Source organism: Myotis nattereri, assembly GCF_964212035.1.
Source record: "Myotis nattereri genome assembly, chromosome: 5".
NCBI classification, from domain to species: Eukaryota; Metazoa; Chordata; class Mammalia; order Chiroptera; family Vespertilionidae; genus Myotis; species Myotis nattereri.
Genome location: NC_138080.1, coordinates 74,696,119 through 74,717,468, shown reverse-complemented (window position 1 = coordinate 74,717,468; position 21,350 = coordinate 74,696,119). Strand labels below are relative to the sequence as shown.

General features: G+C 38.9%; 2 protein-coding genes across 9 annotated transcripts in view; both read left to right on the top strand.

Annotated features, from left to right (window-relative positions):
* RAPGEF6 (Rap guanine nucleotide exchange factor 6) overlaps window positions 1–21,140 on the top strand; it is a 191,557-nt gene extending 170,417 nt beyond the window's left edge. For 4 of the 8 annotated variants that reach the window (XM_081092606.1, XM_081092604.1, XM_081092605.1 and 1 more), the window contains 6 exons: window positions 1,125–1,316; window positions 3,960–4,094; window positions 10,724–10,952; window positions 12,947–13,449; window positions 17,876–18,190; window positions 19,534–21,140. In XM_081092606.1, the coding sequence (XP_080948732.1) occupies window positions 1,125–1,316; window positions 3,960–4,094; window positions 10,724–10,952; window positions 12,947–13,449; window positions 17,876–18,190; window positions 19,534–19,559 (1,400 nt within the window). In that variant the 3' untranslated portion in view covers window positions 19,560–21,140. Of the gene's footprint in view, window positions 1–1,124; window positions 1,317–3,959; window positions 4,095–10,723; window positions 10,953–12,946; window positions 13,450–17,875; window positions 18,312–19,533 lie in introns of those variants that run through there. The other 4 variants (XM_081092608.1, XM_081092607.1, XM_081092603.1 and 1 more) reach the window with 2 other exon arrangements.
* LOC308519238 (uncharacterized protein) lies at window positions 5,519–7,970 on the top strand (the record flags this gene model as incomplete). The annotated part of the gene is made up of 2 exons (XM_081091233.1): window positions 5,519–5,651; window positions 7,489–7,970. The coding sequence occupies 2 exons, from the start codon at window positions 5,519–5,521 to the stop codon at window positions 7,968–7,970; spliced, it is 615 nt and encodes a 204-aa protein (XP_080947359.1).
* Window positions 21,141–21,350: the final 210 nt, after the last annotated feature.

The window sequence follows — 21,350 nt, the reverse complement described above, 5'->3', positions numbered from 1 at the left end:
TGTTATGGTTGCTGGGCTTTTATTATATAGGATGATGTGTGTGGGTATGTGTATACCAATAAGAAGCATAGAATGTAATAAATGTTGACAGAAAATTGGAGGGGGAACGTTCAGATTTCTATTTCTGTGTTTCTAATGGAGGGAAATAGAAACCATCATAGGTTGACCCTAAGATTGATAAATGGCATGGTATTTGCATAGTAATAGAGAAAATATATGAACAGGAAAAAAAGAGAAAGTGAAAATACAACCAAATATTGATTTAAAAATTTCAGATATAACAATGACTTTTAAAACATAGGGTAACATTCAGTAAATGTTGTTCTAAAATTAATATGTTGAACATTTCTAATAGGAAAAGGAAAGGAGTATAATGGAAGGATCACCTATGAAGGATGAAGACATAGTTTGAGTCTCATTTATTACTATTTGAGCAAGGTGTTCTTCATTAAGCAAGGGTTTAGAGCAGTGGTTCTCAACCTTGGCTGCACATGAGAATCATCTGGCAATCTTTTTAAAATCCTGATTTCTGGGCCTCATCCTCCGGAAATTCTGTTTTTTTATTGTGGGGTGAGGCCACAACATTAGTAATAAAGAAACAGAATTTCCAGAGGATGAGACCCAGAAATCAGGATTTAAAAAAGATTCCCAGGTGATTCTAATGCGCAGCCAAGGTTGAGAACCACTGGTTTAGAGTATGTTTTATTGCTGTGATTCTTTCTACATCAAACCTATTAAAGCCGGCTTGGTGTGACCCCTGGGCTGCTGTCTGCATGGGCTTAGTGTCCTCCTCTGCTATTTGTTCAAAGAAACCTGAGACAGGATCTGTCCCACAAATATATACATATACACACACATACATACATACATACTATAGATAAGATTTTAAAGTGATGGTGGAAGTGAAGCTAATGAAGTTAATGGATTCAAAAAGTATTTAGGAAATAAAATTAACTATAATTCTACAAAAATTTTAGAAATAATATACTTATGTGAAGTTATTTTTAGGAAAATTAATCTATTTTTTGTGTTGAAAAGGTGGTTTTAAAGCAGCCATTTATTGTCAGTGGTAATAACCTTGCCTAAAAGTGCAGAATGATGTGTTTCTTACTCTCTTCTTTTAGTGACCAAGAATTTAACTGAAAAAAGATTAGCCAAATCATCAGAAATGTCTCCAGTGCCTCTGAGGTCAGCTGGCCAAACAGCTAAAGCCCATCTACATCAGCCCCACAGAGTAAGCCAGGTGCTTCAAGTGCCAGCTGTTAATTTGCACCCCGCCAGGAAGAAGGGGCAATCAAGAGAACCTGTCACATTGAGTGAGTATTCACAATATCACATTCATTTAATTAAAATTCCCAGGGGAGTTGGAATGAAAAATAATTATTAATGTAAGTGCTCAGGAAATCAGCTATAGTATTTTGTGTAATGTAATCATTACTCATGAATTTTAAAATGTTTCATTTTGCCTGTAGGTATTTGATGACAGCATGCATATTTTAAATGCTAACATTGGGATTCCTATAATCATATCAACCAAAAACCTAACAGCAATACACTTGGGTACTACAGTCAAAGGTGCATTTAATCAATTACGTAATGCAAATTAATGCAACCTATAAGAATGAAGGTGCTTATTCTAAAAGTGACTGTATGTTGGTTTTTCATTAAAGACTACTTCTGAAAACCCTGGTTAGAAGACAAGAGCATGTAAAGTACATATAGTATAAGCCATACTTTTTTCCCCTCTGTTAAGCCATGTAGACATTATCAAAATTACTTTTATTTGTGGTTTTGACAATATCATTATTTTAGCTTTTATAGATGGGAAGCCCAATTAGATTTAGTTCCTAATATTATTACTTAGTCAATGCATTATACACAGGACATATTTAGTAGAACTTGTGAAATGTGAACTTAATTTGGTTTGGTTTTGCGATCCAAAGTTGAAAAGAAATGTGTCTTCTTTTGCCAGATGGTGACATAGACACACAAACAGATAGAATGAGTTAGCTCTTATGCTAGGGGTCCGTACAGAACCTATAAAACAACAGAAGAGGGAGAGCTTTTAGGGCAGACAGAGGTAAGGTAGAGTTTCAAAGACGGCTTTTTGGAGATAACACCTAAGCAGAGCCTTAAAGGTTGATCAGGAAAGAGGTAATTAGGCAAAGATTCCAGAGAAGTTGCTTCAGGCAGAGGAAAACCTTGGTATCTCCAAGGAGCTAAGGCAGCTGCCTCTGGGTACTAAGCTGTAGAAAGAGTGTTGCCACAGTAATAATTAAAGATGACACTTAGCACTTACTGAGGGTCAGACACAGTTCTAAGCGCTTTGCTAACTTTATATATTATATGCATTTAATCTTTATAAGAACACTGTGATAGGAACTACTCTCACTCAACAGGGGAAGCCATAGAGGGTCTAAGTAACTTACACATTACCAGTAAATGTTGGAGCTGGGAGTTGAGCCCAGGCTAATTGGCTCAGAGTCCTTGCTTGTTAACCACTGTGCTAAACAGCCACCAAGGATGAAGAGAAGTGAAGTCATAAGCATGCTGAAATTATAAAATGGCATGCTAAAGGGAAGTTGCCAGTGGGCAGCTATCGAAGAGATTTGAGCAAGGGAAGGTCCAGTTCATGTTGGAGAACAAGAGTAGGGGGTGCAGTGAGACTGGAGATTGAGGCCTGAGTGGAAAACTGGTGTAACAATTAACTGGAAGTTGCTTAGAGCCTGAACTCGTTTGGAGGATGTGAAAATGAAGAGAGAATTGGATGCAAAATTGAAGTTGATAGATTTGTTTGTAGGAGTAAGAAATGGGATAGGTCTGGCTCTGGTTTCTTACTTAGATGTCATCACCTGAGATGCATTATTACAGGTACCAGGTAGTCCCCTTCCCTCTTGTTGTAATATGGCCATTATCTATATAATAAATGCATTTATATTAAAACTGGGGGCCTGGTGCACAAATTCGTGCATGGGTGGGGTTCGGCCGGCCCACCCCAATCAGGGCCGATCGGGCTGGCAGGGGGCAGGGACTGCAGGCAGTTGGTGGGCTGGCCCCGCCCCCTGGTCGAACTCTGATCCAGGGGACAATTTGCATATTAGCCTTTTATTATATAGGATGGCATTATTAAGTAAAAACAGTGCGAGTTTGCTGTAATTTGAATTGTTTCAGTGTTATAGGGCTGCTTGTTACTGCAGAATCCTTGTCAAAGTTGGGCTTAACTTTACTGGTTGAGTACAGTGTCAGTAGCTCTTTGACATTTCTTAGAGATGAATGCAAAAATGTGAATATAAGGAAACCATTACTAAGTTTGATCTATACTAAACAGGACCAGCTGCTGGGACAAGAATAATGATAGAACTTTGCAGGAATGTTTCCAGTGGGCTCCATACTATTCTTCTATAAATTCATGATTCTTTCTGTTGTCTACTTCTCTCCTGTAGTGTGAATTTAGTGCTCTTGAAAAGGGCTGGACTGGCAGCCCTGCAGCCTCTTCTGTATTCCCACAGCACAGATGCACCACAGGTAGTCACAGTGCCAACATCCCTACACTGCTCCTGTCACATGCCTCGCCCTGACTTGGAGAGGCCACCTCTAGAGGGGAGGGAAGAGTTTGAATCCATGCCTTCTCTACTAAGACTTACTAAGACTTCCAACAAGTGTGTCAATTGTGGGGGTTGGGACTTAGACTGTGAAATCAATTTCCCTTATGTCACAAAACAAACAAAAAAGAACTATTATAATCTGGTCTGTGCTGAACTGGCTGAATTTGAACAAATAACCTAGAGGTGAGAATCTCTGTATTCCATTACCCAGTCATTTAGTCCCCGTTTGTCATTTACACATTTCAATTGAATACACTAGCCATTGTGCATCATGGCTTTAGTTATGTAGTAATTTAGGCAACTACCGACATTTTAGTTGTGAAATGATGCTTATTTTTTGGGCTTTATTTTTAGGTACAAGTTCACCTCAGAAAGTTTTAGGAACAACTGAAGAAATGAGTGGTAAGAAACATTCGGAAGACACTGTTTCCATGACATCGTCCTTACATTCCAGTCCTCCTGGATCTCCTCAAGGTTCCCCACGCAAAGGTAAGACAGGCAGAACAGTTCAAGCTAGTTCTTACTTTACCAAACAATACCTTGTAATATATTTTGTTTTTCGATCTGTCTTAATAACAAAATATAAAGGAAAGCGTAACTTCTGGGTTTTTTTTGAACTTTCATGTTTTGGATTGAATTGTTCATATACTTTCCAGGTATTAGGAAGGACTCCTGTAAGAATTCACAGTTGTTTTGTTGTGTGCAGATTTTTGATGCTGCTATTCAAATTTCCCATTATTTAAAATTTCCGTAGAGTATTTGAAAGTAAGAATTTCTACAAGAAATTGTTTTTAACCAACAACAAGATTTAGGAAAAGAAACTGCTGGGACTGACCAGCAGACCCTGAATGACAGATGAATGATTACTCTGACACATGTTTCTGTGAAAGAGAGGGCTAAGGAGCTGTTTTTCTTTAGGAGCAAATAGCCCTGTTCGCCTGCCTCCTTAGGCTTTTACTGTAACAACAGCTTGAACTAAAATTAGCCTCTAGATCAGTGGTTCTCAACCTTCCTAATGCCGCGACCCTTTAATACAGTTCCTCATGTTGTGGTGACTCCCAACCATAAAATTATTTTCGTTGCTACTTCATAACTGTAATTTTGCTACTGTTATGAATCGTAATGTAAATATCTGATATGCAGGATGTATTTTCATTGTTACAAATTGAACATAATTAAAGCATAGTGATTAATCACAAAAACAATAGGTAATTATATATGTATTTTCCGATGGTCTTAGGCGACCCCTGTGAAAGGGTCGTTTGACCCCCAAAGGGGTCGCGACCCACAGGTTGAGAACCGCTGCTCTAGATACTATCAGCAGGGTAAGCATCCTTGAGAAAACACCTGCATCTGTAGTGTTTTTCAAACAAGGACATTTTGAAGTCTAAACATAAACATAAAGATTCTAGTAAAACACCCAGGGGCTCAGACTTGTTTGGAAAAGTCTAGGCAGGATCCCCAAAGGCCTCTGACCTTTCAGAGAATCCTCCTTACAGACTTTCCAACCAAGTCCCATGTTTTCCCACAAGAAACAAATATTTAGGTTGATGCATTCCTTTCTTTAGTAATGGAGTAATCCTTTTTATTAATCAGGATTTAAAATAACCAATACCCTTATGGATTTTTACATTTATATTTATATAGGACCTCTTGAGGTAAAAAATCTGAAATCACTCTTGTTCATTTGCATGTTTTCATAATTCAGACTAAGCTGCTCTTGACTCGCCTGGGCAGTGTGCCTGGAGATGTCATTATGTTAGCATGTAGCATTCTAAATGGTGTGCATATATTTTACATTGGTCCACCCACACTCTGTGTGTACCCTGTGGGAAAAGGCTCCTTAGTCCTGGCATTGTCTTCACTGATGTAAAAGAATTACATCTTGAAATAATCACAGTGCAGGGTAGTACATGATCAGGGAAGACAAGCTTATGAATTCTAGCAGGAAGAAAAGTTTCCAGAGCTTTCTTCAGCTCCTGTGTCCTAAGCTTCATCTCACTTTTAGAGGCCTTTTCTTAGTTTTGCTTCCTCGGTGGCAGCAGTGTGATACAGTGATACCAGACCTGATTTGGATCCTGATTCTGTCCCCTCCTATTGCTGTGTCACTACAAGCAGCTGATTTATAAGGCCAGGTTTCCTATCTGTAAAATGGGGGGAAACCACCTATATTAGGGAACTTATATGAGAATTAAATGAAATAACATATATAAAGGCTGATACATGGTAAGTGTTCAGAAAATTGGAGTGTCTTTTCTCTTTCCCTGTTTCTACCCCAGGGCAACATAGCTCCATAGCTGACCTGCCCTTTCCCCCATTCACATAGCTGAGACTGGCCAGAATTTTCATTTGGATTTTACTAAGAAAAGCTTTGTAAAAATCAGATAAGACAGAGTATATATAAAAGGTGTATTACTAAAACAAGTTTCTGATCCTGTTGTGTGTAACTCATACATGATTTTGTGAAGCTCACGGGTCTGCTTCATCGCTTCACTGCCTCAGTGGTCCTTTTAGGTTAGAGGAGTGAGACTGGGAGCAGTGCCAGTCACACAGATGGTCCAGTGAACGGTGCGCGTGCGTCCCAGTGCTCTTTCAGGAACAGTTACACCCCCCACCGCTTCGGTGTTCAGCAGTCCCGCTACAGACAGCTCTCTAACCAGTGTGACTTGTGGGAGAGGTATTAGGAACGGGAATTTCCCTATTGCTCTTACTCCCAACTGAAAATTCACTCCTACTGGAATAGAGGTCTTTCCTCCATGTGTCTTCCCATGTGACCAACAAGCAGCCCTGATGTTTATTGTGAGCCTGTCATAGTCGTGTTGAGAATCCTTAAGAACCTGAAGAAATTTTTTTCTTAAACAATTTCCAGTTGTTCTTACATATATTCCTTTAAAACCTCCACGGAATATTTCTGTATATTTCCATAGACAGATTTTTGCCTGTAGTCTTGACTGAACAAAAACGCTATTAAACTAAACATAAATTATTAGGATCGGTTCCTAGTTCTTTTTTTTTTTTTAGTTCCTAGTTCTTGCTAAACTTTGGAATTAGTTCTTTATTTTCTATCAATTAAGAAAATAAGCCTATCTTCATATTTTTTATAAGAAGATTACACAAGAACTTTTTTTTCTTTCTTTTTTTAAAATTGTATTTAAGTATAGTTGGTATACAAAATTATATTAGTTTCAGGTGTATGGTACAGTGACTCGATATTTGCATACCTTTCAATGTGATCAGCCCCCTAATTTTAGTAATCATCTGTTGCCAGGCAAACTTATCACAATATTATTGACTATATTCCCTTTCACCTATTCACCTATCCTCCCACCATAAACAAGTAAGAACTTTTAAAAAGTGAGAAGTTGAGAGTCCTTAACCTTTATCTTCCCCAGTGTAAGGAAGGCAACCTTTCACCTTGGAGATATAATAGGATCAGAAATTGTGCTTTGTAACATTTATTGTATATACTATTTCTATGTCCTATCTGATTTTGCTAAAGTTTTTCTTAGTAGAATCTGACTGAATATTCTAGAGATAGTTAATTTTAAGAAATACTTTTTTTAATATATTTGCTTACGATTTTACCAGCTATGCCTACTTCCATTGCCAGCTTATTCTGATAAAGATAGTCCTCTTATCCTGTGTTCTGTCTTGTGATGACTGCTGTGTAATGCTATATAGTAGGCTCTTCGTGCACTAACTTATATGTGGCTAGATTTCAATTTTTCAGATATTATCAAGATGTTAGCTTTTTTTTTTTTTCTTTGGTGGCGGGGTGGGATGTTAGAATTTTTAATAGTGAACTGTTATATAAACCAGGCTAATTGTGATTAATTGGAAAGAATTAATTGACATGACAGGGTTTTTGCATCTCTCCCTCCAGTTGGCAGTATCATATCTGACCACAGCATCCTGCTGCACCTCTCAGGGCCTACCTCATCCCCTCCCAGTGAGTCCAGCACCGAGATCAGTGGCCGCAGCTACCCCGGCATAGGTGGGGTTTACTTGCAAAAGAAAATCCTTCAAATTACCAGGAGCACAGCCAAAAGAACAGACAGGACCAAGAAGGCCACTGAGGAGAATAGAGGCAGGACAAGTTGTGAGAACACAGCCAGGAAAAGAATGACATCCCCGTTTAGAAGATTTAGGGAAAGAACTCTTTCAAGGGAGAGACTAGCCAACAGCAAAAAAGAGGACGCAGATCACAATCAAGCTACAGAAAGCTCTGAGAAAGTGAAGGATGTTGGAAGCAACATCAAAGATGAGAAAGGGAGTGACATCTTCAATTCCAATAGCCGAGGCAACAGTAACGCTTTAAACTGCTTCTATACGCGATTCAAGTCTAAAAGGAGGAAGACACTCTGAAGTTCCTTACTTAATTTTAGTGTTAAATTTGTTTTTATTTATTAATGTAAATGGAGTTTAAATTATTTGTCAAATATAACTTAGGCAAATAATTTAGTAAAATACTATTTATAAGTATTTTATGTTACTGTTACAGATCTTCTAGCAACAAAGTCCTATTGAATTAAAGTGCCTTATTTTCACATGTTATATTATTAATGTTAGTAAACTTGATATTCTTATATTCTGAAATTGGCTTTATTTCCTACCAGAAGCAGCTGGGTCTGTGAGTAAAATAAGTAGAGGAGACTTTTTAGGAACTAGTATTTACTTTCACATCAAAACCCCAATAGCCTGGCCGATGTAGCTTAATGATTGATCATCAACCCATGAACGAGAAGGTCACAGGTCATTTCCCGGTCAGGGCACATGCCTGGGTTTCAGGCTCGATCCCCAGTAGGGGGCATGGAGGAAGCAGCCTATCAATGAAGTTCTTTCAACGATGTCTCTATCTCCCTTCCTCTTTCTCTAAAAACAAAAACAAAGAAAACACCTATTTTTTAAAAAAGAATAAAACTCCCAATAACAATCTGATCAGACAGAACCTTTACCTCAGAGAATTTTATTGCTATCTTCTTCCTGCAACTACTCACAAGCTAAAGGAAAAGGAAGTGTTTGAGAGGCAACAAACTGCATCTTGTCCATATACACGTTTTTGTCATCCACTTTTCATATATCTCTGATTAGAGGAGGAGGAAGAGATGTTCTAACATAGCAGGTTCAAGATCATCTGGGAAACTTGTAAGAAAACATAGTTACTCTGTTCCACCACAGACCTCATAAGTATGAATTGCTAGAAATGGGCTCAAGAATGTGTGGTTTAATAAACTTTACAGGTGATTGTTAAAATTGATTATATTTTAAAAATAATTAATTAACATAGGGATGACATTTTGAAAATAGTAAAGTCAGTCTATCCCCTAGGACAGTGGTTGGCAAACTCATTAGTCAACAGAGCCAAATATCAACAGTACAGCAATTGAAATTTCTTTTGAGAGCCAAATTTTTCAAACTTAAAACTATATAGGTAGGTACATTGTTATTAACTTCATTAGGGTACTGCTAAGGCTTAGGAAGAGCCACACTCAAGGGGCCAAAGAGCCGCATGTGGCTCGAGAGCCGCAGTTTGCTGACCACGGCCCTAGGATAAAAGAGAAATGGTTGTTTTTTTCTTTTGAGAATTTTTAATTTAATTTTATTTTTTTATTACAGTTTACATTCAGTATTATTTTGTGTTAGTTTCAGGTGTACAGCATAGTGATTAGACAATCTCATACTTTACAAAGTGTTCCCCCCTCCCCGATATTTCCTGTACCCAGCTGGCACCATACATAATTATTCTAATATTAGTGACTATATTCCCTATGCTGTGACTATTTTGTGACTACAAATTTGTATCTATTAATATCTTCACCCTTTTCACCCAGCCCCCCCAATCCCCTTCCCATCTGGCAATCATCAGTCTGTTCTCTGAATCTATGACTCTCATTTAATTTTGTTTAAATTTATTTATCACATCTTAAAAGTTGACCAGTTAATTCCTGATGGGCACTGATAAATAGCAGTGATCCCAGATCAGAGAACTGGGGTAGGAATCGAGACTGGCTTGTCTTGTGCCTGGCCCCATAAGCTAAATATAAATCACACATTTTCTGGGTCTTAATTTTTCTCTTTGAAATAGTCAGTGAAACTGCTTAATATGGTTATTGTTCAACTCATTTTTAATGACTTGAGTTATATGTATGTGATGATAAAGCCTGTATTTCTTGAGATTCCCAGGGATTGAACCAAAGGTTATATACCTATTGAACCACATTCTCTCAGTGAACAAGAGATAATGGTTTGCTTCTTTGAGGCCTGCTCCTTGCTGGGATTACTATAGCATTTTCTTTTATTTTTAGGCAAAAGAAGTTTGGTTACTTTTCTAACACTTAGGAAAACCAACTCTTACGTACATTTAACTGTCAGGCTGCAGATTTGTTCTGGGATCCTTCCACTTCACTCCATCTCCAGCCCTTTATTCCAAAGAATGTAAAAGAAAGCCTCTCTAGCTCTATCTGCTGTGCAGTAAGTCCTAAAACAATTTAAAACAGGTACATGCTGTGTTCATAACACATTCTATGTCAGTTCAACTGTTCAATATAACATTCTGCAAAGTTGGTGAAAAAAAGAAAACTAGGTATAAGATTAAATCTAAATCTAAAACCATTTTTTAAAAAAAGACTAAAACAATGGCTTTCAACTTGGGGCAAGACTTCTTAGGTGACATAAGCAGAATATCTGGGGTAAGTATATGTAGTTTGAAAAAGCAAAAATATTTCCCTTGAGTCCTAACTCCTCTCTCTCGCCCCTCCCTCAAGGTGGCCTATAGACACTCAGGTCAGGCCATGAAATACTTAGGTTAATCAAAGGCAGGGACATAGAGTTAAAAAGAAGTTGAGAACCTCTGGATGTCTACTGTTTAATGCTTCCTAACATACTTAATGCCTCTTGTTTTATTAAACGCTTGTAACTGTGAGAACCTGGGGCAGAGAGTTGGACTAGTTTCTCTATAATAATGGACTTTTATTTTTTTGTTTCTTGAATTTGGGATTGAATTGAAATGTAGGTAGGTAGGTAAGTGAATGAACATGTAAGGGAATGTCCTCTCCCAACCATATTCCCCCACCTGTTTTCTAGCTTCGTAGTTTGATCACTTGTCTTTTCTCATTCAGGTTACACACTTATACCATCAGCTAAATTGGACAACTTGTCTGACTCCAGCCATAGTGAGATTTCTTCACGGTCCAGCATTGTGAGCAATTGTTCTGTTGACTCCATGTCTGCAGCTCTGCAGGACGAACGGTGTTCCTCCCAGGTTGCGGCAGTCCCTGAATCCACCGGGCTGTTGGAAAGGGCAGAGCACTCCTCGGGGACAGGAGACCATAGTCAGCTTGGCCCCGGGTAAACATCCTCGCCTGTATTTATATCACAAAACTTAGGCCAATGGCCACTGCATAATTCTCCAGAACTACCCCGTGGAGTGTTTGCAAGAGGATCCCTAAAAGAATATGAAGGCCAAGCCTGTATTCTCTATACTGAATATGCAAATAAGTACTATTTTTAAATATGTATGGGTGCTCATTTCTTAAGTGTTACCGAATTCAAGTTAACTTTCTATCACATGCACGTTTTCAATCATTAAGAACGAAAAGTGAAGTTGTTTTGATATGGGGAGGTGGTTTTTGCATTCTGGCTCTCAGGTTAGAGATTGTTCAAAAAGATTGTGTAGTGGGAGGTACCTCCAGTATGGTATACACTGTAGACAGGTTGGGGCAGTAGGGCGTCCTTAATCCTTATTCTCTGAAAGTATGATTTAAGGAGTAAGGATTATCAGCTACCAAAAGAGTTTAACTCTTAAATTTCTCATTGGAGTCTAGCAAAATGGAAATTTTTGAGAAAGTTGATTCTAAATTGGTAAATATTGTTAGATCTGGTATCCTTTAATATTAAAAATGTAAGCTGTAGTAAAGTATTATCATCATATTTGTAAAGGCTTCTAAACTATGATTTTCTAGGCCAGAGGTCAGTCTTTTTATGAAACTTAATATTTTAGGCTTTGCAGGCCATAAAGTCTGTTGCAACTGCTCAACCTTGTTTGCCAGAACAGCCTTAGACAATACGTAAACAAATGGGCACATTGTGTCCCAATAAAATTGTATTTACAGAAACTGGCTGAGGACTGGATTTGGCCATGGGCCCTAGTTTGCTGGCCCCTGCTTTATACTATAAATCGGGGGTTGACAAACTTTTTTTTTTTTTGGGAAAGGCTAGATGGTAAATATGTTAGGCTTTGCAGGCTGCATATGGTCTTTGTCTCAAATTCTTTAGAATATTTTGTTTTATTTAAACTCTTTAAAATGTAAAAACCATGCTTTGTTCCAGACCATACAAAATGAGGCTGTTGGCTGGATTTGGCCCATGAGCCTTAAATTGGGGTCCCCTGCTATAAATAATAGGATTCATTTAGTAGTAGATAGTAGGGAAAGTTGCTCTTTATTTAGTGTTGTACTCAGCTGACCTCAGAGGAACACTGAAAAATAAGCTAACCTCAGAGGTGCATTCCTGTAGCTGGGAACTCTTATTTCTGCATGCATAGAGAGAATCTAGCATTATTTTGACCAAGAATGAAAATATATTCTTAATTTTATTCATTTTAGCCACATTTTTCATTCTCGTTTAAATTCAATTCAAGAAAAATTCTGAGGAAACCTTGCTAAGTGATTGTGTTTCTTCAGTGTATGTTTCTAAGCTAAGTATTAACATTAATGCCAATAGAAATTTAGTGATGATTGATGATAGGGTCATTTTTTTCCACAAGGTTATTTTGGCATGAACTCTTATGATACACTCGAGGCCCCGTGCACAAATTCGTGCACCAGTGGGGTCCCTCAGCCTGGCATGCAGGATTGAGCTGAAACTGGCTCTCCGACATCCCCTGAGGGGTCCCGGATTGCAAGAGGGCGCAGGCCAGGCCTAGGGACCCCTACTAGTGCACAATTGGGGCCGGGGAGGGACCGCAGGAGGGCTCCAGGGTATGTCCGGCCCCTCTCACTCAATCCCAATCGGCTGGACCCCAACAGCAACGTAACCTATCTGTTGGAGCATCTGTCCCCTGGTGGTCAGTACATGTCATAGCGACTGGTCGACCAGTCAGCTGTCTGCCCCCTGGTGGTCAGTGCACAACACATCATAGCGAGTGGTTGAGTAGCCTTAGCACATCATTAGCATATTATGCTTTGGTTGGTTGAACAGATGACCAGACACTTAGCATATTAGGCTTTTGTTTTATAGGATGCTCTCTAGTCCCTTGGATGCATTTAATACTTGAAATGGACAGAAGAAAGGTTTTCCAATAAGCCAGTAAAGTACTTTTAATCTTGTATCTTCAATTTTAGGTGGACACTCTCAAAGCCATCTCCAATCAAGAGTTTAGCTGTCTCATCTTCTATGAGCAATGAAGAGATTTCTCATGAGCACATCATTATAGAAGCAGGCGATAGTGGTCGTGGAAGTTGGACTTCCTGCTCAAGCAGTTCCCATGACAACTTCCAAAGCCTTCCAAACCCAAAAGGCTGGGATTTCCTGAACTCCTATCGACATACCCATTTGGATGGCCCCATTGCTGAAGTTGAACCCACTGACTGTGAGCCCTATTCCTGTCCTAAAAGCTGCTCCAGAACTTGTGGTCAGTGTAAAGGAAGCCTAGAGACTAATCAGATGAGACAGAGTTGGGCCTCCTCCAGTTCTCTTTCTGACACGTACGAACCAAATTATGGGACAGTTAAGCGGAGGGTGTTGGAGAGCACCGCCACTGAGTCGTCTGAAGGCTTGGACCCCAAGGATGGCGCTGACCCAGTTTATAAAACTATTACTTCAAGTACAGAAAAGGGCTTGATTGGTAAGTTCTGTGTTCTCTGGTGCATCTGTGGCATTTAGAGATTAAGTGGTAAAAATGGCATTGGGACATCTTGCTTTAGAATTTTATTCTTGAAAAAAATCCCATCTCTCACTTCAACTACTATTCCCTCTTCAAATAAATTATTTTTTTAAAGTTCATGATTTCTCAGGAACTTTGGAACAGGTATTAAAGGCTATTAAAATGAAAAGGCTGGTATGAAGGTATTTAATTAATTGTTTTGAATTTTTTGTTCATTGTGGAAACACTGCATTACTATGCAATAGTAATAAAGAGATTATACTCTCTGTCACCCCATAAATTGTTTGGACCACAGTTGCTATGCATACATGGTAGAAACTTTCAGTCTGATACTACTATTAGGCAGTACAAGTGAGAAGAAATGTGATAAGGAAATCCAAAGCATTTTTTCAGAATACTCTTCTGAAGCACATCATGGGTGCACAAACTCCTGTTTGTGGATTCCATTCTCATTACAGCTTGCTTGGTCTATTCTTTTAGTAATCAAGCCATCAACTACATTTTTTCCTTTCTTCCTTAAATTATGTAAATACTTGAATATAATAGCCCCTGCTTTTCTATTTATGTGGAATGACTGACTATACTTTGAATCAATTTTATCATAACTCAATTCTATAGCTTATGATGTCAATGGAAATTTTTCAGTTTAATATTTCTTAAATATGAATATTAAATTTCAATTCAATTTTATTTTTATAGCACATCTATAGCACATTTGTTTTATATTTGTCAAATTACATTACTTTTTATTAAATTACAATTTTGGGGTGACATTGGTTAATAGGATCACATAGGTTTGCGTTGTGGGTTTCTGTGTTACAAGATTCTGTATATTGCACTGTGTGCCCACTGCCCAAAGTCAAATCATCTTCTGTCACCTTATACTAGGCCCCCTTTATCCTTAACCCCATACCCCTTTCCTCTGGCAACCACCACACTGCTGTCTGTGTTCACAAGTTCAGTTTTATTTCCACATATGAGTGAAATCATATGGTTCTTAGCTTTTTTTGTCTGACTTTTTTCACTAAGCATAATATTCTCAAGGTCCATCCATGTTGTCACAAATGTGCGTATTTCGTGTTTTCTTATGGCTGAGCACTAGTCCATTGTGTATACGTACATATCTTTTTTTATTTTTTATTGATTTGAGAAAGAAAGGAAGGCAGAGGGAAGAGATATAAATACCAATGAGTGAGATTCATCAATCGGCTGCCTCCTGCATGCCCCCCACCAGGGATCAAGGCAGGAATCGAACCCGTGACCTCTTGGTGCATGAGCCAGTGTTCACCAGCCAGGTTGTACCACATCTTTATCCAATCCTCTATCGAAGGACACTTTGGTTGTCTCCATGTCTGGGCCACTGTGAATAATCCTGCAATGAACATAGGGATGCATATAACTTTGCGAATACACGTTTTTGAGTTTTTCAAGTATTTTTACCCAAGAGAGGGATTGCTGGGTTGTATGGTAGCACTATTCTTAATTTTTTGAGGAGTCACCAGACTGTTTTCCATTCCAATGTAGAATGTACCAGTCTACACTCCCACCAGCAGTGAATGAGGGCTCCCTTTCTCCACAACCTCTCCAGCACTGGTTATGACTTGTCTTGTTGGTATAATCATTCTAACAGGTGTGAGTGAGGTGGTATCTCATTATAGCTTTGATTTGCATTTCCCTAATTGCTAGTGAGGTTGAACATCTTTTCATGTATCTGTTGGCTGTTTATATATCTTCTTGGGAGAGGTGTCTGTTCAGGTCTTCTACCCATTTTTTGATTGGGTTATTTGATGTTGAGTTTTATGAGTTCTTTATATATTTTGGGTATTAAAACCTTTTTGGAGCTATCTCTTGCAAATATCATCCCCTATTTGGTCTTCTGACTCTTTGTTTTGTTGTAGGTTTCTTTTGCTGTGCAGAAGCTTTTTAGTTTGATATAGTTCCTTTCATTTATTTCCCTTGACTTTGGGGTCAAGTGCATAAAATGTTCTCTACAACCAAAGTCCATAAGTTTACTACCTATGTTTTCTTCTATGTAATTTATTGTTTCAGGTCTTACATTTAGGTCTTTGATCCATTTTGAATTAATTTTTGTACATGGGGACAAACTATAATCCAGTTTCATTCTTTTGCATGTGGCTTTCCAATTTTCCCAGCACCATTTATCGAAGAGCCTTTCTTTACTCTAGTGTGTGTTTCTGGTTCCTTTGTCAACAATTTTCTGTCCATATATATGTGGGTTTATATCTGGGCTCTCAACTATATTTCATTGATCTGTGTGTCTGTTTTTCTGCCAGTGCCATGCTGTTTTGATTATTAAAGCTCTGTTATATAAGTAAGATTGCATTATAGAGTGGGTTTTTAGTTAATTCAGTTTTTGCCAAGGTTTTTTTTTTTTTTTTTTAATTAAAGTTTTATAGATAACCACAGGATGGATATGAGGGTGTCCCAAAATTCACGCAAGAAGTAATTTTGATAGAAAACACAGTCTTATAATTAAAAATTGTAAATTTTTTATTGATTCATAAAGTATACAGTATAGGGTTATGCATGGAATAGCATATCGGGTAATTGGCCCCCACGGCTTTGCTGGCACATGCGCACTCTTTTGTTATTGCCTGAGCAGCTGCATTTTCGAAGAAGAATGGTCCGATGATGCCTCCAGCCCAAAATCCGTACCAAAGAGTGACACGTGGATGCATTTGTTTCTCAACAATCACTCGTGGATTTTCTGAACCCCAAATGCAACAATTTTGTCAATTAACCAAGCCATCAAGATGAAAATGAGCCTCATCAAAATTCAGCCACATTTATGCAAAACGGTCATGGAAAATTTCAACAAAAGAGTGCATATGTGCCAGTAAAGCCATGGAGGCCATTTACCCGATATGCTATTCCATACATAACCCTATACTGTATACTTTATGAATCAATAAAAAATTTACAATTTTTAATTATAAACCTGTGTTTTCTATCAAAATTACTTCTTGTGTGAATTTTGGGACACCCTTTATAAGCATGAATGTGAACGGATATGATATCCTTCTCTTGTCCATTTGGGATAATAGATTTTTTAAAATACTTTATTCTTTTATTTCTAGATGACTGGTCATATTACTTATATTCTTCACTCTTGTCTTTATTTTTTTTTTTTTTAAAAAAATACCTTTTTATTGATTTCAGAGAGGGAAATGAAGAAAAATAGAAACATCGATGATGGGAGAGAATCATCTATTGGCTGCCCCCTGCACGCCCCTTAATTGGGGGTCAGGCCCACAACCCGGGCATGTGCCCTGACTGGGAATTGAAGCGTGACCTCCCTGGTTCCTAGGTCAATGCTCAACCACTGAGCGATACTGGCCGAGTTTGTCTTTCTTCTTTTGACATCATCTCCATCCCCTCCTCATTCTATCCTTCACAGATGGGAATGGAAATCCTTTCTGACCTTGATACTACATGCAAATTTTACTGTCAGTTCTAGAAATTTAGTTATGGACAAACTTGATCCTCTAAGGGAGAATTAATATTAGAATTATTTAATGGTCCTTTTTAATTTGTTCTGCTTATATGTAGTTATTGTTTGTGTTTTAAAACTCACTTTTATGATCAAGGAATTCAGAGCCTTTTGTTCTGTGGGTTCTGTCTGTAGGCTGGTCTTAATTTCATGGAACTTCCACTCTGTGTAACCTATTTCTGTTTACCTTAGTCCCAGGGTTTATAAACTTAGGAAAAAGAATTTTAAGTCACCATTATTTTTAACGTCTACTGAAAATCAGAGAAACTTAATTTAAGATGGATTTCCTAAAATTATGTGTGTTTTTTCTTGTTCACTTAATCACAGAGCAAAAGTTAGACTAAGGCCCTTAAAGGAGTTAGCTCCTCTATACCAGGAAAGTTAAAATTGTTCATATGCCAGAACCGACAACTTAGTCTACCCAGGAGTACCATAAAACAGAGGGAGAGGGAGAGCATCCTTAGAAAAAAAGGGCCCAAAAGTGATTTCTGTGAAAGTCCATCTAGATATTTAGGGTGGACTCTTAAAATGTTTCTGACTCAGTCATCTTTGGGGTTACTATTCCTTGAGGAGTTTGTCACACACTTCTGTGGTTTGAGGGCTGAACTGCCAAAGGAATCTGTTATCTGTCATCTCTGTCATTCTATTTAATGTTTATAAAACCTAATGTAATTTACATATTTTAAAAACAAGTTTAAATATTACATTTATTAAGCTTTTTAAAAATGTTTTTAATCTGCTATCACTGTATTCAAATATACATATTCATTTTGTCTGTTTTTAAGTTGTTTTGTCATTGTAATAAGTTTCAGTATGTTTTTTTAATTTCTTATATTTTTCATTAACATGTCCATTGCTTATTATTTTTCATGCCAGTGTACTGTGTCACCTCACCCAAGAAGGAGGATAGGTATAGGGAGCCACCTCCTACTCCTCCAGGATACATGGGGATTTCTTTAGCGGACCTAAAGGAAGGACCCCACCTACACCTAAAACCTCCAGATTACAGTGTGGCAGTGCAGAGGTCAAAGATGATGCATAACAGCCTGTCTAGACTGCCATCAGCTTCTCTCAGTAGCAACCCCATGACCTGTGTTCCATCGAAGATTGTAACTCAGCCTCAGAGGCGTAGTTTGCAGCCATCCCATCCTAAACTAGCAGATGTGACTGATGCAGATAGCGAAGCAGACGGTATGTTGACAAACTCCCTTAATGGCTCTTAAATGAATTGCTGAACACATTAAATGGCCTTTATACTGGTGTTTTAGATCATCAGAAATGTTTTCTTAAATGCCTCAGAAATCTATTTTTTAAAAAAAAAAAAAAGAAATCTCTCCAAAACCGGTTTGGCTCCGTGGATAGAGCGTCAGCTTGCGGACTGAAGGGTCCCAGGTTCGATTCTGGTCAAGGGCATGTACCTGGGTTGCGGGCACATCCCCAGTAGGAGATGTGCAGGAGGCAGCTGATCGATGTTTCTCTCTCATCGATGTTTCTAACTCTCTATCTCTCTCCCTTCCTCTCTGTGGAAAATCAATGGAATATATTAAAAAAAAAAAAAGAAAGAAATCTCTAAATATGATGGTGTGTGGTTTTTTTTGTTTTTTTTTTATTGATTTCAGAGAGGAAGGGAGATGGGGAGAGAAATAGAAACATCACTGATGAGAGAGACTCATTGAGTGGCTGCCTCCTGCACACTCGGTGCTGGGATCAAACCCACAACCCAGGCATGTGCCCTGACCGGGAATCGAACCTTGAACCTCCTGGTTCACAGGTCGATATTCAACCACTGAGCCACACTGGCTGGGTGATGGTATGTGTGTTTTTTTGTTTTGTTTTGTTTTGTTGATTTCAGAGTAGAAGGAAGGGGTGGGGGAGAGAAAGAGAAACATCAGTGATGAGAGAGAATCATTGATGCGCTGCCTCCTGCACACCCCCCACTGGGGCTCCAACCTGGGACCTTTCAGTCCGCAGGCCGACACTTTATCCACTGAGCCAAACCGGCTAGGGTGATGGTGTGTTTTTTAAATGAAAAAGGTCAAACCGCTTGATTGTGTGCCCAGTCCCCTTCTTCCAACTTAAATGTAGTATTCTTATATGTGATTGAAGGCGGTTCAGCCTAATTTTGAGGGGAGGGACTTGACATTATTGGAGTCATGGTTTACATGAATGCATGGAAACTTGAAACTGGAAGTGTCAAAATGCAAAATTATCTGAAATCATGCTATTGGTGTAGCTCCTTTTATGAACAAAATCCTTCATTGACTTGGCAGCTGTGATTTGCTTCGTTAAAAATAAATGAAATTTTATCCTCTTAAACAATAGAGTAATAACGTAACTAAAAGGAAGTTATGAAATTCCAGTTTACTGTCAGCTTTCAGTGTGATCAGAACTCATAAATGTCATTACAAGAAAATCTGGACCTTGATAGGATCATTGAGAGGATTTCTTTGTTGAAATTGACTAATTTTATAACATATCTAGGTTATTCATGAATATGCTAATCTATCACTTAATTGTATTTTTATCATTTTCAGAAAATGAACAGGTGTCAGCAGTCTAGCCTTTGGAGGCCCATTTGACGCCTGAAAAGTCCTGGAGGAAGTAGTGGGCAGAGCCACCTCATGGTTCCACCGGCCAGCAGATAGCACGCTGCCGCTGCCGCTGCCGCAACCAGAGGTCCCATTCCCCATCCTCTGAGCCGCGATGAGCCTGCGCCTGCCTCCTCTCATTCATCCCTGCAGACGCGCCGTCTCCGCAGCGATGGAGGTCGTGCCTGGATACGTCTTCACTTTGCACACCAGACCTGCCTTGGGACCAAGTTACTAGAACAAATCCAGACTCGGAGTCCTCCTCGTGTATAATATTATATCACTATAGGTTTTCCTTTAACAAGTTATTTTTAACACGTTAAGCGCCAAGCCTGTTTTGTCTTGTTTTCCATTTAGCCGGCGATATCCGATCTCACCGATACGCTGGCAGCACCAGTGACGACCAGTCCAGACGGAAAGTATAGTGTCAGTCACCGGTGACTGGCATGGTGCTTAACGTGTTGAAATAGTCGTGGTAGTATTTTCAAGCCATAGCTTGGGCTAACGGACAAATTCAAAATGTCTGCCAATATGGAGGATAGTCTTGTGTGTTTGAAAAGTAACTTATTATTTGAAGTTTTTGTGGGTTTTGTATTTAGAAGCTCTCATTCGCTGATGTTTGTTTGAGACCATAAAACTGTCTGTGGTCTGACCAAACAGAAGTCGCCTTTATAGGGTGATATGCTTGATCTGTACAGAACTTTGAGGATCTAGCACCAATGCACATCAGAGCTCAGCCTGAGTGGAATTGGATGCCGGTTGCAGTTGAGGCATAGGAAGAAAAATACTCATGTGCTGGTCTCCATTTGGAAGACCGAATGAACTGCCACAGGGTTTCTTACCAGTCCTTTGGGGAAGGGAGAGTCAATCCTAATTTCCAACGAATGAAATGTTTATGTGAAATAATGTATACCAAGTCTTTTTGAACTTAAAGTCATGCTGCATCTAATTAAAAGTATAAATCCAGTAAATAGAGAATGGGTTCTAGAGCATTCTACTCCATAGAAACCCAAAACTAAAAGTTTCTCAACTCGAATATGGAGTTCTTTTTTAAAGGCTGTGTCATCCTGGTGGTGGGACCCTGAGGATGAACTTAGCTCTGGGCAGTGCTTTGCCGCACCCTCCCCATGGCACAGCTTGGGACCCGCTGATCTCCCAGGACCCGCTGATCTCCCAGCTGCCTGCAGTAAAGCTCATTAGCTCATGAAGGTATATACAGTGGGGCCTTGACTTATGAGTTTAATTCGTTCCGAGACCGAGCTCGTTAACTCAAATTACTCTGTCAACTCAATGCAAAAAATCAGCCGAGAGACAGCTGGTATCTCAAAAAACTCGTTAGTCAGGACACTCATAAGTCAAGACCCCACTGTAATTGGTAGAAATTTCTGTGAAGGAAACAGGCACTAGAATTATGGAAATGAATGATCTCTCTGTTCCCATTCTAGCCTAAGACAGAAAGGAAATATAATGTGTTCTCTATCTTACATTTAAATTTTTAAATTTGTTTTTTAGTGTAAAGGCAAATGAGAGCTTAATAAACTTCTGTGGCTACCAAAAAAAAAAAAAAAAAAGCCAAAGCCATTGACGTGCACTACCCAGATCCGCTTGGAGCCAAATGGGTTTACCTCTGTGTGCTGGTCCACACGCACATGTAGAGAGTTTAGTGTTTGTGACGTCCTTTCAGTGTGTGCCCGTTGTTCCCAGCCGTGCGTCCCTGCCTCTGTCCCTGCGTTCTGCCTGTCCCCTGCAGTTTAAAATCATGT